Here is a 21993-nt window from a genome sequence, read left to right as displayed (position 1 = left end):
TAGATAGTTATATAATTTCCCTGTCTGATACACTTCCGTGTATTGTGCGAATGAGTTCTGTGGTCAGGACATGAAAGACTGCATATAAAAACATCTACATAGAATCTGCACAATTACGATAACAGCAATTTCTGTTCTTTTTTTTTTTTTCCTCCAAAAAGCAAAGTGACGAGTCAAGCTATTTTCTGTGGTAACTGACAGCTTGACTTGTACCTAGAACATTCATTTAAGAGTAACAGAAAGTGAACACTGAGCTAGTGTGAAAGAGCGCCCTCAAAACTGCGTTACAGTGTGCGTGTACCTGAGAGGTGGTGGAGGACGTGGAGGGTGAGGGGGACGCGGGGGGACTGAGGGTGGCACAGGGTAGGTTCAAGGTGACATAGTGTTCATGACTGCAGACGATCCGAATGAAGTCCATCCTCAGCGCTGTCAGAGAGCTAGGGTTCTGAGCTGTGTGGAGCTTATTATTAATCTGCAGAGACAAATGCACCAAACTGTCATCTGAAAGAGTTCTGGGGCAAATTCATGAACAGCTGCGCCACATTCGCATGTAGTGTTTTATGTCTTGTTCACTAAACCGCCAGCAATACATTTAAACCAGGCATTATGTGTGCTAGTACAAGTATTTAAATTCATTATTTTCAGTGCAAATACACATTTTTATGTAAATAAGGCTTTTTTATAGATGACACTTGTTCATAAAATTCAGCGATATTTGTCCCAGTGAACCCATGCTTGTGTGTTCGTGCACGTACCTGTTTATAATATGAGCGGATGAGGTTAAAAACAAAGCCTCTGTCCATGAGAGACAGCAGGTCATTGAGGAAAAAGGCCAAGCTGCTGTTTAACCTCTCCACAAGCTCGACATCCTGAAACACACACAGATAAAGGCTCAGAGAGAGATAAGCATGCTTCCTGTTGATTCATAACAAAGGTAAACAGTCATAAAACAGAGTAGAAACCATCAAGTCTCAAACCTCCTCTTATCTACATAAGGTCTGTGTTCCTCCAGCAGTAAAATGAGATCTGCTGCTCTTTTACCTTCTGATATCTGCTGGCTATGTCTGCGCTGATGGCACATACTAAGGCAGCAATGTCATCCACAAAACGGTCTGGGAAGCGCTGGCGTCGGGGCATGTCCAGGCGTGAGGACAGGAACAGATGATGGGACATGCTCTTCACCTGTTATCACACATAGAAGAATGAGTGATGCCATCTTAAACTTTGATTCTGCCTTATAAACCAAACCCTTGTTTCTTCAAAACCCACTGAAATAATTCACTCGAACTATAAAAGGGATAGTTCACCCAAAAATAAAAATTTTGTTTCATTAATTTTTTAATAACATGATGGTGAGTAAATGACTGCATTTTTATTTTTGGTTGAACTACATTTAACCCTTATACGGTCTTTGGCTCTTTTTAGACCCCAAACGATGTTTGCTAAAATAAAAAAAAAAAATGTTCTCTTTGTCCAAATGACATGAAACTTTGTACAGTTGTTAACACTTTCTAGATCTACAAATTAAAAAAAATAATTAGAGTGATATCTTGCTTTTATGTTAGTGTCGAAAAAAAGACACACTCAGGATCTTTGGGGTCTCCAGAAACCCCAGGCAACAAAATGTAATTTTGTAACAAAATAATTGTTTTTTAAAAAACAAATGTAATTTTACTCTATTAATTTTTTTACTTCATATTTGTGCAGTTTTTGGAAAATTAATCAGATCTTTTAAATTTATATAAATAAATAAAGTAATTAATTAATTAATATTTTGTTGAGTAAGTTTTTATACAAAAACAGCTTTTTATGTAAAATTTTTATATAAAAGATCCACATTTCTAACTTTCATTCATGGGGATAACATGGATAATTTGACATGGTTTAGTGTAAGATTTTTGACCATCTTTTGGTTTTACCAGTAAATGGCTGCAGAGCTCCAGTAATTGCTATGTGCTATTTGACTAACTGAAAGACATCTTTTCACAAGTTTTTTTCAGTTGGATTCATATCTAAATATTATGAAATCACAATTATAAAAATAAAAGCTAAGTTTTAAAGCTAAGTAATAAAAGTTTAGCTTTTTTTTTTTTTACAAAAAAAAATAAGTTTTTCCAAAAATGTTAATTTTGAGGATGAATTTTGTCCATTTTCTAAGTGGGAAATTGTCCATTTTTTTTTTTTTATTACAAAAAATACGAAACTTTGACAAAAAGTAGCTTTTATTGTTATAATTTTGATTTCATAATATTTAGATATGAATCCAACTGAAAAAAAACTTCAAATAGCACATAGCAATTACTGGAGCTCTGCAGCCATTTACTGGTAAAAGTGATAGTTTTTTTACTTTTAAAACTGCATTTTCCAAAAGATGGGCAAAAATCTCACACTGAACCTTGTCAAATTATCCATGTTTTCCCCATGAATGAAATTTAGAAATGTGGGTCTTTTATAAAGTGAATTTTACATAAAAAGCTGTTTTTGTATAAAAACCTATTTAAAAAAATATTGTTTAATTTATTTATATAAATTTAAAAAATGTTAAATCCTCCAAAAACTGCAAAAATGAGTAAAAACATTAATAAACAGACAAAAAATAAAAATAAATAAATTATATATATATATATTTATTTATTTTTTTTGTTACAAAATTACATTTTGTTGCCTCTGTGGAGACCCCAAAGACCCTGAGTGTACTTCCCAAACGAAGACCGCACAAGGGTTAAAAGACAATTAAAAGTAAATATTCATTATCGATTTACCCACGGATGAGAACATATCGGATGAGAACAAAATATGAATGAACTGAGCAAGACAATGAAAACTGAATTCAAATATAGAGCTTACGTGAATTAGTTTCATAACTGATGAACTTAGCCACATTGAACAACACTGACATGAAATGGAAAAACATTGAACTAAATTAGCTGAACAATGTTTTGAAGGCTACGTCATTGATGATGTCCTATTTCAGAAAAGTAACCATTATAAAATTGACCATTATTCCTTGTGAAGCGTAAACTGTTGTATTTGCTTTATGACCTTGGAATATAATCATTACTTTCCTAAAATGAGTCAGCTTCAATGATGTATGCAGCTGACAAATGTGACCTACTAAGGACGCAGCCTTCGAAATGAGACACAGCTACTATTAACTTCTGTAGACATTTGTTTTATAATTGATGAATTTTGCAACATTAACTGTAATTTTCCTGTTTATTACTGTGAAGCTACTTTAAAACAATCTGTATTGTATAAAGAGCTATATAAATAAACATAACTTTACTTGACTTTAGTTATTGATGTAAAAAATGTGCAAGGTTGGAGGTCAACTGACCATGAGCTGGAAGAAAAACCAGGCCTGCTGCAGAGACGCCTCTCTCACGGTACTGGTGCTCACCACCCACTGTAGAGCCAACTCTTCATGAAGTAACTGAACGCAGAGAGCATTATTACAAAACATAACCCCATGAAGATTTTCTAAACCACACACAATAAAGGCAGTAAAGTAGTAAAAATTAGGAGTGCACGATATATCGGCCACCATATTGGTATCGGACGATATATGTTCATTTTTAATGTTATCGTTATCGGCCCGATAAGAAAATTTGGCCAATAAATTAAAGACGATAAATAATGGATTTCTTTCAGTGGAGATACTTCAGATGCGCACTGTTCGCCACGATGGTTTTGAATTGCATGAAATATGATTCGAGTCATACAGAAAATACACATAAGTGCAACATATGCAGGACATATAGGCTACATAAAATTACAATACATAAAATTATAATGATATAATATAATGTCATTATAATTGTGTGTTTGGGACATGGCTTTTAATGGCGAGACTTTTGTTTTTTATAATCAGGCTCTCAAAAATTATACCAAAAAATTGGATTTAGATCTGCCAATTTATCGGTTATCGGCTTTCAAATATGATGAATTATCGGTTATCGGACAAAATGTTCATATCAGTGCATCCCTAGTAGTAATATGTAGTACAAGATACAATAGTACAAGATAAAGAAGTTGAATGAATGGGTGAGTACATAAATGAACAAATGAAGGAATGAATAAACAGGAAAGTGCACGGGTGAGTAAATGAATATATGCTCTACCTTCTTGGCGATCTGCCTGGAGGGAGGAGAGAGAATGGAGGAAGTCTCGATGAAGGCAGACATGCGATTACAGGCACGCTCACTGGCCTGCAGACCAGTGGGTGAACAAAGAAGAATGGTGGTGGTGGTGATGATGATAACAATGAAGATGATGATGAAGGATGGAAGACAGAAAGATAAGAGACAAGGAGGGAAGAGGGATAAGAATGCCTGCTGGATACACCAACCTAGATCCTTTTACAAACTCAAAATAATTAAACTTAATCCATGCTATGTTAGGGATAATGTACAGTCAGCTGGTCATTAATGCAAAATAAACAATGACAGGGTGATTGAGGTTTTGAATAATCCTGAAGGGTTTTATTTTATGGTAAAATGACAAGTAGACTGTACACTTTCCAGCTTAATACACAGCTATGCACCAGTTAATTAAATAAAAATGTAAATATTGGTTGCTAATTTGAAATGATATAATACGCGAGAAGATAAAAAATGATGGCAGAGTGCTACAAGAGACATGAAACCATCATTATCTATGTAGAAAGCTAGTTGTCAATTTTACATGGTTATAAAAAAAAAATTTAACCAAAGAATGCAACAAATGAACAATCAGAGTCAAGCACTATAATAATAACTCTTAAAAAAAAAAAAAAGGCATAAATAATGTAAGTGTGGATATGAGCATCTAGATGTGACACTGTAGTAGTTAACTGCATTGGGTTACACTAAATATATATTTTGGTATCGCTGGTAACTAGACTTTTACCAAGGCAGGAGAAGCACAGCAGACAAGAGAGAGAGAAATGAGATGACTGAAGAAGAGGAGAAGGCATGAACACACAACCTTCATGACAAATGCTCACACACCCTCAGATATAGACACACATTTACAAAGACAGAACCAAATGGACAGCAGCAGAGGAGCTGACGCAAGATTATGGAGTACGATTAGAGAAGTTATACCACAGTGAAGGCAATGAGAGAGTACAGGATGATCTGGTGTAGGGCTGGAAGGTTGGGGCTTGTTTGCATGTAAAAGTTGAGAATGAGGGAAATTACGGTGTAGGATTTGAGACCCTAAAATAAATTTGGGTTAAAAGACTGATAGTAACAACAAGTAATATTATGTTAAGAGACTGAGACAGTAAGAAGTAATGTTAGGGTTAAGGATTTGAGACAGCAACATGTAATATTAGTAGGGGTGTAACAATTTATCGTAGTACGATATATCGCGATGCAAACATGTTACGATATGCATCGTAGAGTGATGGCAATACTTTTACGATATGACGGGAGTTTAATCTTATTGGTTGAGCTGTCGACGTGACCTACTCTGCAAGGTGGCAGTGAGAGAAGCCGGTTGTCACCGCATATAAATGGTGTGTCTCAATCAGCTCTCTAGTTCAGTAAGTGTTTCGGGCACACATTGAATCTTGCAAGCAGGTTTAAACGTTTCTCATGTCAGTCTCTTGCATGGTCGCGTGAGAAAAGTCGTGGCTTTCTTTCACCGCAGTGCCACAGCAACAGCTGTGCTCACAGAAAAGCAAAAGACGCTTGCGATGCTTTGCTTTAAGAAGTTCTGTGGGGCCGTTCACATATTGCGTCTTTTCCGCGTGCAAGTCAGTTATTTTTTTCAAATGAACCTGCGCGGCAGGCGCGCTCATAATGGGATCAACGCGGTCGCGACGCGCATGCAATTCTCAACTTTTCAGAATGCCGCAAGCGCACCGCAGGTCGTGTGACAAGAATCAACCGATCAGCTATGGCCTTTCCGTAACAAAACATCAAAAGCTCAGCCGAACAGCTGATCATAGCTGTACATGGTGGTTTTTATATCTTATCTCCATCAATATATCTCGTAGTAAAACTAATGCAAGGGCTAGAAATCATTTATCCTTTGCAGAAACATCCTGATCCTCTTGGAGAGCTCAGTTCATGGTTGCATAGCAACGACCGACGCCACAGGAGCGCAAGCGCTTTGGAAAGAAGGAGAAGCGGTGCGGCCGCGCCTTCCACGCGTTTTTAGATGGGATATGTGAACGGCCCCTATTCATAATTCTAAGTTCATGTTAAATTTAACATTTTTTTTCAGTGACAGACAACCCTATTCAATTGAATACAGAAGGTTTTTATTAAACCTTGAAATGTGATCTTGTATGTACAACAAGGAACATTATTGAAATTTGTTCATGTTTTTTGAATAAATTTTGTTTGAATTTCAGTTTCATTTTGTTCAAAATATCGTGATACGTATCGTATCGTGAACTCCGTATCGAGATATGTACCGTATCATGACCTGAGCGTATCGTTACACCCCTAAATATTAGGGTTAAATGTTTGAGACCGTAACAAATAATTTAAGGGTTAAAGGGTTAGTTCACCCAAAAATGAAAATTCTGTCATTTATTACTCAACCTCATGTCATTCCACACCCATAAGACCTTCGTTCATCTTCAGAACACAAAATAAGATATTTTTGATGAAATCTGATGGCTCAGTGAGGCCTCCATTGCCAGCAAGATAATTAACACTTTCAATGCCCAGAAAGCTACTAAAGTTATATTTAAAACAGTTCATGTGACTACAGTGGTTCAATCTTAATGTTATAAAGTGACAAGAATACTTTTTGTGCACCAAAAAAACAATATAACGACTTTATTTAACAATATCTAGTGATGGACGATTTCAAAACACTGCTTCATGAAGTTTTGAAGCTTTGCGAATCTTTTGTTTCGAATCAGTGGTTTGGAGCGTGTATCAAACTGGCAAAGTCACGCCCCCCAGTGGTGAACCATTGAAATTTCGAAACGCTTATGACATAAGGAAGCCTCCTTTACTGAAATCACATGACTTTGGCATGACACGCTCTGAACCACTGAATCGAAACAAAAGATTCGTAAAGCTTCATGAAGCAGTGTTTTGAAATCGCCCATCACTAGATATTGTTGAATAAAGTCATTATTCTTCTTGATTCATAACATTAAGGTTGAACCACTGTAGTCACATGAACTGTATTAAATATGTCTTTAGTAGCTTTCTGGGCATCTGAAAGTGTTAATTACCTTGCTGTCAATGGAGGCCTCACTGAGCTGTCGGATTTCATCAAAAATATCTTAATTTGTGTTCTAAAGATGAATTAATGTCTTACGGGTGTGGAACGACATGAGGGTAATTAATGACAGAATTATTCATTTTTGGGTGAACTAACCCTTTAAGGGTTTGAAACAGCAGTAAGTAATGTTAAGGTTAAATGTTTGAGACAATAACAAGTAATTTTAGGGTTAAGAGTTTGATAAAATAACAAGTAATGGTAGGGTGTGAAAGTAATGATATGGTTTACAGTTTTGGACAGTAACAATTAATGTTAGGTTAAGGGTTTGAGATAGTAAAAAGCTGTTCTGAGACTGAGATGGTAATAGATCAAGTTAGGTTGTATGTTTTCAGAGTGTAAAAGGTCATATTAGGTTGTAGAGTTTGAGATGGTAATGAATAATGTTATGGTGATGGTTTTATGTGGGGTCAAAGGGTTTGAGGCTGTAACAGGTTATATAATAGGGTGTATGGGTAGAGGCAGTAGGGAAGGACATTAGGGTATAGGGTCTGATTGGCACCTGCTTGAGCTCACAGCTGGAGTTGGGGTTCCGACGGAGCACAGCCCTTGAGCCCCCTGGAGCGTAAGCAGAGTTTACCCAGGAATGTGAGCGGTCTATTCCCTGCTTATCCACCGACGACACAATCACAAACCAGTGCCACACAGGGGCAGAACAGCCAAATACAGGCGTCACAGGGAGGGGACGAAGTGCAGGACCAGAATTAATTTAGAGGAGGGTGGGAAAAAGCCAAGGGCACAGTGAAGGAAGGTACCACAGCAAAAAACATAGCACAATTATTAGCAGAGCGATCAACAGATGCCACAGTAATCATCTCACAATCAATCTCTAAGCATCCAGCTCCAGCACACGACAATGAGAGTAGGTCTGAAAATATTTACTAATCTTGATGAATCAAATAATCAGTTATTTTCTCAATCAATCAAATTAAAAAATGCTCATTTCAGCATTTTAGAAAAAGATAACAAAAATCACTTAAAATTCAAGGCAGAAACAACACAGGAAAGAGAGGTCAAACTGTAGTAACTTGAACAACCAATTAGAAACCAAAGGAAGAGCCGCTCACCTTGCTGCCGATGATTCTCTGCACCTCCTCATCAGGGGTGGCTGGTGTAGAGGCCAGGTCAGGGTTTGAGTTACTAATGCTCTTGGAGCGGGACAGGAGCAAGCTACTGGGTCTTGCCATCGCCCTAGAGAGCGTGGCATACTGGATGGGGAGCTCATATGACGCAGCTCCCACTGAAAGAGAAGAGGGACGCTCTCAATGAATGAACTTACATAAGCATCCTGCTCTTGAGGTCAAAGGAGAGAGAGTATAAATGCTGGCAGGTCGGTTATTTACAATACATAAACACTGAGCCCTAGAGAAATGCATCAGCATGGCTTAAAGGTTAAATAACGTTTACAGTTTTAGCAACGGTTCAATAACTCAGGGCATTTAAGACTTAAAAGTTCACCCAAAATGAACAGTTGTTTCAAATCCACACTTTTTTTTTCCTTCCATGAAAGATGTTTTGCATAATACATCTCTCAAATCTCATATGTAAACAAGACGTGGCACTGTTTTTGTGGTTTGTGAGCTGTATTTCTCACTCACCAGCAGGGGGAGATACAGGCTCAGTTGTGGGCAGATGGAAGCAGTAGTGAATGTAGGAGGACAGCAGATTGTTACGACCATGATGGTCCTGGTTTCCCTCCAAGTTCTTATGGATCTGGTTTACCAGCAGGGCCATGGCTTCAAAGGCAGCTCGGCCAAGATTTACTGCATTTGGAGGAAAGAGAGGAAATGGATTACACAAGGAAACACCAAAATACTTGCAAATAAAAAAAAGGTAATATTAGTGACCAGATCCAGTGTTACTAACCGATCTGTCCTGCTATAACAGGAGGATGTACAATTAGCAGTATCAGCTTGCTCATCAGTTGATGCAGGAAACGCACACAAGTGTCCAGCAGCGCCCCCTTAAGAGCAGCCATGCTGGCCTTCAGCTCCGCCTCCACGTTTGACTCTGTGATTATAACATCCTTCAGCCGAAAAGGGAACGAGTATTCCTCCAGAACATACACAAGTGTGAAGAACTTATCCAGGTGTGGATCCTACATACAGCAGGTGAAAAAACATGTAAATGCACTTACATAGATATGTGTGCAGTTTTTTTTTTCCTGATTTTTTCCAATTTTTTATATCATTACCTGCGTGTGAACTGAGGAGGCTGCTGTCACTTCTACATTAAAGACTCCTTTGTGGTTGTCCACCCATTTCATTCCAGGTAGCTGCACCTGAAACACACACAGGCCACAACAAATCCTCAGCACACATTCCTCCTCAGATTTTACAGCCAAGCAGATGTTGCAGCTTGCTCTATAATTATCTGTAACTTGCATAATCATTTTGCATGATTATTATTGTTGGTAAAACTTTGTTTGTCTAAAACACTATACCATGAATTATGCATTCACACTTAAATTTGCTCAATCCATAGGGTCAATTGCTCAATCCTTTCGGTCAAGAAACTTCCATGACTTCTCTATCTTGTTAGCATGACTTTTCTAGCCTTTCATAATTTTTGAATAACATGATTTTTTTCAGGCCTGGAAATAATTATAAAATTCTCTCACATTTTAAGGTTTTCCATGAATTTGGTCACACCTTCTGCAGATAATTTGTTTTAAACCAAAAATTCTGTTATTATCTTTCACTTTTTATGTGGCTCCAAACTGTTGCCTTATGTCTCGTGGAACACAAAAGGAGTGATTATTAAAAATGTCAGAGCCACTCTTTTCCATACAATGAAAACAGTCATCACCAACTGTCAAGTTAAGTTACTATCAAGTTAACTAAGTTTTTGCTCAATTTATTATATTATATATATATATATATATATATTAGGTTGGGATTTGAACCTGGGTTTCCTTTCATGTTGTATCAAAACAATAGCTTAAGACTAACAAGAAGCGGATCTACTGCTCAGCATTTTTCTGTTGTGCCCATGGGTGTTCCCAAGCTCAGTCAGATTGTGCCACAGCATGAATCTACAAAGGCTACTTTGGAATCTACCAAGGCTTATACTTGGCTCATGAATATTATTAATTACATAATGTGAAGCTTGCCCAGAAGGCTTAACTAAATTGCTAAAAGGCAGACTCATGAATATTAATTAGGACATGTGACTGGAAGAATCAACATGAGAAAATAAGAGTTGTTACTTGCAATATTACAAAAAAAGAAAAAGGAAAAAAAGGCATTATTATTATTATTATTATTATTATTATTATTAAGATGGACTTGGTGTAGGACAGGCCATGGGCTAAATTTCTTCAGTAACAAATAAGCCAATTTAAAAGAATAGTACACACAAAAATCAAAATTCTGTTATCATTTACTCACCCTCAACTTGTTCCAAACCTGTATGAACTTTTTTGTTCTTCTGAACATAAAGGAAGATATTTGAAAGAATGTTTGTAACCAAACAGATCTCGCCCCCCATTTACTACCATAGTAGGGAAAAGTAAATACTATGGCAGTCAATGGGGTGCAAGATCTGTTTGGTTACTGACATTCTTCCAAATATATTCCTTTGGGTTCAGCAGAACAAAGAAATTCATACAGGGGGTTTGGAACAACTTGAGGGTAAGTAAATTATGACAGAATTTTAATTTTTTTGGGTGAACTATCCCTTTAATGGCACATTTTACTTATTTTGAGAAATATGATTATTTTGATGGCCAATATTTTTCTTCAGCTGTCTAAATTATTGATGCCTTTGAAATAAATAAATACATATTTTATCTTGGTTGTTGGACATATGATTACAGGGGTGATTGTAACAATGACTTCTTGTATTAAATTTGATATTATGTAAAATAATAGCCCAATAATCACGATAATTTCAATTATTATTTTAAGTGATATAAATATTTAACTGTGCCAAATATGACTAAGGGTCTATTATACAAAAAGAAGGCCGGTAGTAGTAGTCTGTGAATTATGAAGGAAAAAAAAAAAGTTGCATTCTTCACTTCCTCATGCACAAACAAACACAAACGTCCAGTGCAGGATAAATGTCTTACATCAGGAGTGAGGACCGAGTAGCTGGGTGGAGGTTTTTCCACAGAGACGGGCAGACTGAAGGAGCCGGTACGCAGGCGGCCATGCTGCATGAGGGGGATCCACTGTGGAGAGCAACATAAACTCTGATTAACCCCAATTTATTTACACAGCCTACGTGCAGCTCTAAAGCATTAGCATGATATAGGTGGCCTATAATCACATGACGTTTCAACTTCAAGTGTCATAAGGAGAATCTGTGGTGACGTTTAAGGACGCTTCAGGTGTCTCTGAGGGGGACAGGGTCACAAAGAGGTGAGCGTTTCATCAGGTAGCCTGGAGTGCTTCTTCAGCGCTGCGGGAGCATGACAGTCAGGAGAGGAAAGAGAGGAAGAGGAGAAGAGAGGGGGGTCCTTTTCTCACCGTGTAGCCCACGGGCGTCTCCAAGGGGGTATTCTGCTTGGGCTGGCAGCTGATGTGATAGAAGGTGAAGAGCAGGTGGTGGTTGTCGGTGAGGTTGGCGGGAATCTTCATCTTTACCTCCTCGTAGAACTCTGGGGACCTGCAGAAATAAAGAGAGGAAACTGTAGTAGTAGTGCTAGGGGTCTCAGCAAACTTCAAAATAATAACTTAAAATGATTTAAAATAATATATTATTAATATTCATATATTTAGTATAATTTATGTTGACATTATTAATATATTAAAACTCTTTTTTATTGAAGAACATACATTTTTTGAAAATTCTAGACTCACAAAATGAATGCATTAAAATGATCAAAAGTGACAGTAAAGACATTTATAATTTTACAACACTTCTATTTCAAAGAAATGCTGTTATTTTATATTCATCAGAGAATCCTGAGGAAAAATGAGTCATGGTTTCCACAAAAATATGAAGCAACACAACTGTTTTCAACATTGATAATAACAAGAATATTTTTGAGCAGCAAATCATCATATTAGAATGATTTCTGAAGGATCATGTGACACTAAAGACTGGAGTAATGATGCTTTGATCACAGGAATAAATTACATTTTAAAATATATTCAAATAGAAAACAGTTATTTTAAATTATAATACTTCACTTTTTTTTTTTTATATATTTTTGATCAAATAAATGCAGCCTTGGTGAGCTTGGTGAAAATTGTGATTATTCCAAACACAATATATATATATATATATATATATATATATATATATATATATATATATATATATATATATATTATGTTGTTGGAGGCTTTGAATCAAAATGAATCACTGTTGTAGGTAAAAAGAAAATGTAATGCAATTCTGGAAAGTGTTGTTTCTGTAATGAATAGTGAATGAGACAAGGGTTTGTACTTGTTATGGTAGATCACTGGGGTGTACGCCTCCTTGTAAAACTCCGCACAGCTTGACTTTCCAAAGATGACCTGGGGGTGGAAATCACATTGCAGTGGTGAATAACAGCTCAACGGCTCCACTAGATGTCGCTGGGGAGTTATGTTTCAGCCATGATGTTGCCCTCATGAATCATAAGGCCGTGGATGGATTTTCTAATCATCACAAAATGAATTTAGCCTCTAATGTACCTGCACTGCATATGGCCTCACACGAGCCTTAAATAAATTATGGATGTTTCAGAGTAAGCAACTGGTGTGCGAATGCAACACTAACTCTATTAGGGAGTTTCTAAAATCTGTGATTAGATTAACAAAATGTAAAAGGTTCTGTGAGTTCACTGAAATTTCCAAAATTTCCCAGAGCGCTCCTTAATATATCTGGAGACTGAGATTGGTTCAAGTGACTAATGTAACCTGTGTGTTTAGTTAGTGCTAAAACACTGATGTGTGATGTGGATCGATGTGTTTTAGGGAGGCGCTGTCATATTCTTGGCACAGATCACAGAGTGCTTTATTGTGCGCAATTAGGTTTATCTAAGCGATGAGATCATCGTATCAGATGTACTTACATAATCCCAAATGTATTTTTGTTTTGTTTTTTGTCTTTTGTCTTTTCATGAGAATATGCTTTGACAGATTGACTAGAGCCGTGAGCGAGTACAGGGCGCGGGTGTGATTGGTGACTCACAGGCATGGCCTGGCTGGGATCCTCTCCTGCCATGAACTGCACCTTCACTGCAATGTTCCTCACCGAACCCTGACGGCTACTGAAGTTGACAGTTTGAGGGTAAATGTACAACAGGTTCCTGAGGGGGAGAGAGAGAGAAAGAAATAGATTAAATAATGACCCCTTTTCAATCAGACCAGCAATGCTGTATGAGAGGCCTGTAGATGATGTAAACTTCGAAGTTCAGAACTATTATGCATATTCCCATTTAAACTTTGCAAAGACTATGGAACTCATACTTTTATTTTCAGTCCACTTGTCTCATTTTAATAGTTAGACACAGTTTGCTTCCTTCTTTCAACACAGTCGGTGCACTCTCAAGCATGGCCTTCATTTAAGGACAATAGATTGAGTCTACTGAGTCACTAAAACAAGTTTCTCGAGAAAGCCAAATTTGGACTTCAGCAATGCAAGACTCCTCAATTTAGCAACTGAAAAAGACACTGCATTGTGACTGCCACACTTCCTTGAGCAGCACAACCAACTATACTGAGATAATGAGAAAGGTTTCTTGAGTACCATAAGGAGATTAGAATGATTTAGAGACTGAAAATGAGGCTTTACAATCAAATCAATGTAAATCTTATTTATAAAACAGTCATTCAAACAGCAATGACTATTTTCAACATTAATAATGTTCGTGAAGATTTTTGATCAATTTAATTCTACCTGTGTGAAGAAATTAATCAATTTCTTTCAAAATCATTAACATGCCTTAGTGATTTCAAACTTTTGAATGGCAGCGTAAATGGTCACGTTTACAGCTACTTTTGACTGTAGCTTGTAGTTGTTAAGTTTACAACTACTAAAATAGATGGTTACAACTCATCTTAAAGGGTTAGATCACCCAAAAATGAAAATTCTGTCATCTATTACTCACCCTCATGCCGTTCCACACCCGTAAGAACGTTATGAAATCGGCCATCACTAGATATCGTTAAAAAGTCGTTATTTTGGGGTTTTTTTGGCGCACAAAAAATATTCTTGTCACTTTATAATATTAAGGTTGAATCACTGTACTCACATGAACTGATTTAAATATGTTTTTAGTACGTTTATGGATCTTGAGAGAGGAAGTACCATTGCTGTCTATGCAGGCCTCGCTGAGCGTCAAAAATATCTTCATTTGTGTTCTGAAGATGAACGAAGGTCTTACGGGTGGAGAACAAGTTGAAGTTTAAAGTCAATGTAAGGGGTTAAACTTCCATTCCTAATTTAAACGGTCAAGCTTACCACTTACGTAAACTGTTGAACTTAAATTCCTAATGTACAAACCCGATTCCAAAAAAGTTGGGACACTGTACAAATTGTGAATAAAAACAGAATGCAATGATGTGGAAGTTTCAAATTTCAATATTTTATTCAGAATACAACATAGATGACATATCAAATGTTTAAACTGAGAAAATGTATCATTTTAAGGGAAAAATAAGTTGATTTTAAATTTCATGGCATCAACACATCTCAAAAAAATTGGGAGTTTACCACTGTGCGGCATTCCCTCTTCTTTTTATAACAGTCTGCAAACGTCTGGGGACTGAGGAGACAAGTTGCTCAAGTTTAGGAATAGGAATGTTGTCCCATTCTTGTCTAATACAGGCTTCTAGTTGCTCAACTGTCTTAGGTCTTCTTTGTCGCATCTTCCTCTTTACGATGCGCCAAATGTTTTCTATGGGTGAAAGATCTGGACTGCAGGCTGGCCATTTCAGTACCCGGACCCTTCTTCTACACAGCCATGATGTTGTAATTGATGCAGTATGTGGTCTGGCATTGTCATGTTGGAAAATGCAAGGTCTTCCCTGAAAGAAAGAGACGACGTCTAGATGTAAGCATATGTTGTTCTAGAACTTGGATATACCTTTCAGCATTGATGGTGCCTTTCCAGATGTGTAAGCTGGCCATGCCACACGCACTCATGCAACCCCATACCATCAGAGATGCAGGCTTCTGAACTGAGCGCTGATAACAACTTGGGTTGTCCTTGTCCTCTTTAGTCCAGATGACATGGCGTCCCAGTTTTCCAAAAAGAACTTCAAATTTTGATTCGTCTGACCACAGAACAGTTTTCCACTTTGCCACAGTCCATTTTAAATGAGCCTTGGCCCAGAGAAAACGCCTGCGCTTCTGGATCATGTTTAGATATGGCTTCTTTTTTGACATATAGAGTTTTAGCCATAGGTGGATTGTGTTCACCGACAATGTTTTCTGGAAGTATTCCTGAGCCCATGTTGTGATTTCCATTACAGTAGCATTCCTGTATGTGATGCAGTGCCGTCTAAGGGCCCGAAGATCACGGGCATCCAGTATGGTTTTCCAACCTTGACCCTTACGCACAGAGATTGTTCCAGATTCTCTGAATCTTTGGATGATATTATGCACTGTAGATGATGATAACTTCAAACTCTTTGCAATTTTTCTCTGAGAAACTCCTTTCTGATATTGCTCCACTATTTTTCGCCGCAGCATTGGGGGAATTGGTGATCCTCTGCCCATCTTGACTTCTGAGAGACACTGCCACTCTGAGAGGCTCTTTTTATACCCAATCATGTTGCCAAGTGACCTAATAAGTTGCATATTGGTCCTCCAGCTGTTCCTTATATGTAGATTTAACTTTTCCAGCCTCTTATTGCTACCTGTCCCAACTTTTTTGGAATGTGTAGCTCTCATGAAATCCAAAATGAGCCAATATTTGGCATGACATTTCAAAATGTCTCACTTTCAACATCTGATATGTTATCTATATTCTATTGTGAATAAAATATAAGTTTATGAGATTTGTAAATTATTGCATTCCTTTTTTATTCACAATCTGTACAGTGTCCCAACTTTTTTGGAATCGGGTTTGTAAACAGTCAAGTTAACAACTACTTTTATAAACGGTTAAGTTTTAAATGTTAATATAAAAGGTTAAACTTCAATTCCCAATGTAAACGGCCATGTGTACAATTACTAATATAAATGTTTTTTCAATTCCTATTGTAAACGGTCATGTATACAACTACTTATGTAAACAGAAAAATATAGAGAGAGAAAGATCAATGCTTCCATCTGTCACAATCATGTCTTTGAATTATCTTCGTTTGGAGGCTTTTCTCAGCAAATATTATATATGAGATTAATTTTATTAATTCTTCAGCATATCATGCAATTTATTCTATGAACACTATTCTAAACAAAAGGAGCACCGTAACACACATCTACTCTTTCATCAGCATGTTTGAGGAACAGGGACAGAAATAGACATGAAAGGCACTACAAATCACTTGACTTTACCCCAAATCAAACACTGAACATGTGGCAGCAGCATGAACATATAGGCCTCAATCTCTCAGACCTTCTGTGATTCTAAATATGATCTTTACATAAATAATGCAACAATTGTTTACAGTCTCTTTTTTTTATAGCTCTAAAATGGCACAGTGTCCATTTTATAGTGTGTGGCAGAAGGTTCACTGGATGCTCTGAGCACCCCTGAGGTTAAAGGAGAAGAGTGCATTGGCAGACAGGCTGCTAAGCACGTCTCTGGTTCAATACCACTAAACATCTCTCTGGCCAACACAAGTCAAGGTCTCTCTCTCTCACACACACACACACAACTGTAAGCGCAGCTCTGATAGGACCGTGCCTCAGCTGATTTCCCAATGTCCAACATACACAGGCACAGCTTATAAAAGCAGCACCATGTTGCACAGCATGTACATTAAAACAGCCCGTTTCCTAGCACCTGTGGCCGTCACAGTTTGTTTTTTAAGGAGAGAACAGGATGCAGGCAGTTTTATGCGTGCTCTTTGTGACTCTGTGTGTGAACGGAGTCTCCACATCTCCGCTGAAGTCTGTCCAAGCAGGGAGAAAACCGGTCTCTGTGGATGAAGTGAATATCCTGATGTATGGCGTGGTGCAGTTCAGCGAGTCCCTACACCACATATACCAGAGCACAGAGGCCAGGCTGGCCCGCGTCATGAACGCCATCAGCCGAACCGAGAGCGAGGTGAAGAGACTGGGGCACGACACAGAGGAGGCTGCACAAACCGAGCGACAGATCAAAGAGAAACTTCAACTCATTCAGGTAAGCCTAAATGAGTCACTTGGTCAATGACATGCATTCACGACAGACTGAAATACTAGCCAGGCTTGTCAATCTGGCATGCCCCGATTAACAGAAGTGCTAGTTCCCATTAGTCTCAGTTTCAAAATGTACCGACAGTGTTGTCTATGAATAATAAGCACAGCGGAGAGTGGGGTAAGCTGTGCCACTTTTCACTTAAGTTATCATCTAGGCAAAGAGAAGGGGTAAAACTAATTTGCCCAATTATATACACCTAATAGTATAAGTATTTAATTATATTTTAAGTTTCTCTTATGGAAATATATAAAAAAAAAAAAAAAAGTCTAGTGACAACTTTCCCCATATTAGGGATAAGCGATTAGATAGATAGATTCAAATGGACTTGGGTCGGTGTGCTCAACAGCTGGTCTGTTTGCAGGCTCAGATGAAAGCACTGCAGATTCAGGTCCAAGAGAACAGAGGAACAGTCACCAGGGTGGAGCTGGAGGAGGCAGAGCTAAAGAAGAAACTAACCAGCCTGGAGGAAAACCTAAAAAACTCCGTCCCAGACACGATCAAGGTAACCAAGATGCAGAACTGCCATTTTAATTAACGCACTTACAGTTTTATCTTTAAATAACTAATTATCTCCTTCTGACAGGGCACAACACTTAAAAGCACCTCTATCTTGAAGGATCTGATGAAGTGGACACAAGAACAGAAACTGAAATTGGAGAATCAAAACCAGCAGCTGGCTGATTTACAGAAACAAGTAAGCCTGAGAGCAGACTTACTAGTAAACATGTGATCACCCGTAGATCATCAGCTCATGTCAGTACTTGCTTCTCATTTCAGAATATGGTGTAACCACTAATATTACCTACGAGAAGGAACTGCAATCCTCATCAACACTCCATTCATGGCACGGCTAATGGATCTCACCTATTACATGTTCATTAATATGACACCGATGTCCACTTTGCCAATCACTTTATACGCACTTTGGGCCTCGTGAAACACGAGCAGAGCGAATTTCTCTGTTAAATATTTGTAAAAACTGTGTGAATGCAATTCTTAACCACAGACACAAATATTTAGCTACTTTATTTTTTATTTTTTTGTAGTGGATAATATGTTTATAATAGCACAAAACATAATTATCATAATATATGTATCTATTTGTGGTTTCTAACTTATATATTTCTTTCAAAAGTAAAAATAAAACTTTTTTTAATAAAAGTGTGATGAGTGATTTGGTGTCAGTGAGATGAAAAATTACACCATTTTTTAAACACAAACATGAATGAGATTTGTGAACTCTGGCAGAGGGGAGGATGATAAATGGACAATAACTTAAATGTTTGTCTGTTCCTCACACATAGGGTTCTCACCAAAGACTTTAGATATACAAAGACGGTGCACTCATATTACTATGAATGGGAGAAAGTGCAAAGTGCAATATGGCGGAATAAGTCCCGCCTTCTAAATAAAAGAGCCAATCACCAGTTGACAAATTCATCGTGTCACTGCAGGTGCTGTTAGAAGCTCCGTTTGCAACAAAAATTTATGAGACAGTTGTCAGATTTCAGTTGTTATTTCAAATATGAAATTTAATCATAAGCTTGGTGAACAGTTTTGGGGAATTTGATGTTTCCCCATTCAAAGAGATAGGAGCTGTACTTGCATGATTGAAATATCTGCCCGAGAGGCATTTCAAAGATGGCTGCCGAGCAAACTGACTTGCCTTTGGTTCTCACCTATCATGTAAGTCCAGACTCAGAATTAGGGCTGCAACAATTAATCGATAAAATCGATAACGAAACGAATTACATTACCGATGTCATCATCTGCGCACCGTGCATGGAAAACTTCCGCTAGCTGCGTCGAATTACAGCACTGAATAACGAATTTCTATGGATAGATGAGAACCAAGATGATGAGAACCAAGATCCAATAGATGAGAACCAAGATGCCCAAAACATGAGAATGTTTTATTATAAGCGTCAAGCTAATGCATTAGCCTAATGTTTAACATGGCTTGCCCTGTTGGGCTCTTTGAGAGATGCCTGTGCGGTTTATTGTGCGATATGTGTGACAACTTTCATTTTACGGTTATATCCTTATCTCCATTTCAATTTTGCATGAAGGCTCATCCTGACAGTCTCCGCAAAACTTCAAACTTTTTACCGAACGAGCACAGGTGACGCATTAGACAGACAGGACGCATTAGAGAGGAAGACAATTAAAATTCAGCGCAAAAATATTCATTTCGCTGAAATATCTGTTTTCTGACGATAAATTTATGTTTAAAAATTAATGGCCCAGTTTCACAGACAGGGCTTAGGCTAAGCCAGGATTAGGCTATATTTCAATTATGATATTTAAGTAGCTTTTATAAACGTGCCCTAGAATAACCCATTACTGGTGTGCATCTTGAGACAAAACAATGGCAGTGACATATTTTAAGATATTTCAGTGCAAGTTGCTTTGATTTAAAACAGCTCAAACATGCATTTTAGTACTAGCTTTAGCCTTGTCTGTGAAACTGGGGGAACAGGTAATTCAAGTATTTTATTAGAGTGGTAACTGTAAAGGGATAACAGCGTGTAATTGAATATAAATGTAAGAAGGTTCTTACGTATACAGGACAAAGAAATGACAGTAACAGGCGACTGTGTCCAGAGTGAATGTGTGTGTTCCTGCAGAACATTTCTCTTATCTGTTGACACTGAGTTTGTGTTTTTCTTTTTCTTTATTATCATCTTCTATTTTAATGTAGGGATTTAAACTGTCTCTTTGCTTTATAGCTCTTTTGCATATAGCATAGATACAGATATATTCACTATATATGTTTTCATAGCATTCAGTTGGCATGTTTGTTTGAAGGACAGCATTGGGAAGGATGTGGAATAGTGTGTCGTGTCAATAAAATAAAAGAAAAAAGAAAATTGGTCTTTTTATCCAAGTAATCGAAGAAATAATCAGCCAACTAATCGATTATCAAAAAAATCGTTAGTAGCAGCCCTACACAGAATATAGTTTTATGATACATTATTACACTTTTATGGGACTTTATTATCTGTTCTTAGACATCAATGTATGTGGACTGACCTGTAGGTAGTGTGAGGGGTGTAAACGTAGCGAGCGGGAAACTCCAGCACTTCTTTGGTGGGTCGCACACGTGGGTCAGGATAAGGCTTCACATGAAGCAGCTCTGGAGACAGACAGTAGTGAGGGGCCTCTGGAGCCGGGGAGATGTCTATCTTCAACTGAGCTAGATTGAGAAAGAGACCGACAGGGTGTGATAAAATGCTTAAATAATAGAACTGAGGTAAAAATAAGAGCAGACAGGTACCAGTCACAGGTCTGAGTCGACGGAGGACAGATGACGGCCTCCTCATGTCTGCCAAGTACTTATATAAGTCTTCATCACTCAGTCTGTCCCCCTCCTGGAGCGGCACAGAAACACCCATCATTCATTTAGTGAGGGGAAACAATACATCATGTTCTACCATCAGCAAAACACAGACACAAAAATTGATAACTGACCTGTTTGAAGAAATTGGTGACCGTGAGAGTGGCTGGGCGGAAGTTAGTGAAGTTGCACATGTCCTCTCCTACACTCATCCTCTCAAATCCTTTCTTCTTCCTCTCATTCCACGTCCCCTTACGCTCTGTAAGGAATGACATCATGCTTTTTGCTATATAACTGAGTTATGCTACTAGGGCTGGGTGACATATATATGTTATTAAATATTTATATTCAATATTACAGTCACACTTTATATTAGGAGTCTTGCTTCATTTAGTATACACAGATATATGAATATGCTAATTAGCCCCGCCTCCACTCACTCGCACGAGTTCAGAGATCCACTCGGTCAACTTGCTGAGGTAAACGCTGCACAATGGTATCGCTATTTACAACGTCAGACACATAACGTAATTAATATGATTAGCCTTTTGCTTGACTATGTTATCAAACAGCTAATAATGTGTTGCTAATGTTACACAAACCATGTTCATGTTCGTGAGTCAGAAAAAAAAGCATATTAAAAACACCACATAGTCATATAAACAACATTAAAAACTTGATTTTTCACCACAGACTTTAAGGGTGGATTAAAGGAATAAGAGAAACATCAACAGTGTAATTATAGACGTAATTACAGAAATTAATTACAGCTGTAATAAATGCAGCTGTTTTTAAATATAAGCTCAATGAAAAACATATATGTACATCATAAGTGCACTGTATCAAATGATTAATTTAAATGTTAGTGCATTTAGTTAATGACCTTAATATAAAGTTGGACCAATATTACTTTGTCAGCCAAGCAAAATTAACCAATATTGTGAATATGTTGATTAATATATTAAAATGCCTAAAGATTTATTAGATCAGTTTTGCAACTTCTACAATATCAATGCTAAAAACACTACAATATTTTTATAGTCTCTAATTAAACCTGAAACAAGCTTTATTTTGAACTAGATTTAAAGGTGCAGTAAATGATTTCTGAGAAACGCTGTTGAAAGTGGATCAGATTGAG

General features: G+C 37.4%; 2 protein-coding genes across 4 annotated transcripts in view; one reads left to right on the top strand and one right to left on the bottom strand.

Moving 5' to 3' along the window:
• LOC125268715 (dedicator of cytokinesis protein 7-like) overlaps positions 1 to 21993 on the bottom strand; it is a 66490-nt gene that overhangs the window by 26637 nt on the left and 17860 nt on the right. Inside the window, exons 13-29 of one of the 3 annotated variants that reach the window (XM_048191123.1) lie at positions 20990 to 21114; positions 20796 to 20889; positions 20552 to 20714; positions 13357 to 13474; positions 12628 to 12698; positions 11703 to 11841; positions 11303 to 11404; positions 9425 to 9511; positions 9097 to 9328; positions 8829 to 8993; positions 8298 to 8470; positions 7733 to 7834; positions 4122 to 4208; positions 3338 to 3433; positions 1042 to 1182; positions 756 to 869; positions 302 to 472 (exon numbers count right to left, since the gene is read on the bottom strand). In XM_048191123.1, the coding sequence (XP_048047080.1) occupies positions 302 to 472; positions 756 to 869; positions 1042 to 1182; positions 3338 to 3433; positions 4122 to 4208; positions 7733 to 7834; positions 8298 to 8470; positions 8829 to 8993; positions 9097 to 9328; positions 9425 to 9511; positions 11303 to 11404; positions 11703 to 11841; positions 12628 to 12698; positions 13357 to 13474; positions 20552 to 20714; positions 20796 to 20889; positions 20990 to 21114 (2180 nt within the window). The remainder of the gene's footprint in view (positions 1 to 301; positions 473 to 755; positions 870 to 1041; positions 1183 to 3337; positions 3434 to 4121; positions 4209 to 7732; positions 7835 to 8297; positions 8471 to 8828; positions 8994 to 9096; positions 9329 to 9424; positions 9512 to 11302; positions 11405 to 11702; positions 11842 to 12627; positions 12699 to 13356; positions 13475 to 20551; positions 20715 to 20795; positions 20890 to 20989; positions 21115 to 21993) is intronic. The other 2 variants (XM_048191130.1, XM_048191140.1) reach the window with 2 other exon arrangements.
• angptl8 (angiopoietin like 8) lies at positions 17078 to 18648 on the top strand. The gene is made up of 4 exons (XM_048191657.1): positions 17078 to 17461; positions 17880 to 18020; positions 18102 to 18212; positions 18296 to 18648. The coding sequence occupies exons 1-4, from the start codon at positions 17159 to 17161 to the stop codon at positions 18305 to 18307; spliced, it is 567 nt and encodes a 188-aa protein (XP_048047614.1). The 5' UTR covers positions 17078 to 17158; the 3' UTR covers positions 18308 to 18648.

This window comes from Megalobrama amblycephala, linkage group LG1, assembly GCF_018812025.1.
Source record: "Megalobrama amblycephala isolate DHTTF-2021 linkage group LG1, ASM1881202v1, whole genome shotgun sequence".
NCBI classification, from domain to species: domain Eukaryota; kingdom Metazoa; phylum Chordata; class Actinopteri; order Cypriniformes; family Xenocyprididae; genus Megalobrama; species Megalobrama amblycephala.
The sequence above is the reverse complement of the archived record's forward strand: the minus strand, read 5'-3'. Positions and strand labels throughout refer to the sequence as shown.

Excerpts from the sequence above, each read along its gene's own strand:
- angptl8 (XM_048191657.1), top strand. The coding sequence starts at position 17,159 with ATGCAGGCAGTTTTATGCGTGCTCTTTGTGACTCTGTGTGTGAACGGA. Across the intron at positions 17,462-17,879 it reads AGAAACTTCAACTCATTCAG|GCTCAGATGAAAGCACTGCA; the intron begins GTAAGCCTAAAT and ends GTCTGTTTGCAG. Across the intron at positions 18,021-18,101 it reads CCGTCCCAGACACGATCAAG|GGCACAACACTTAAAAGCAC; the intron begins GTAACCAAGATG and ends TCCTTCTGACAG.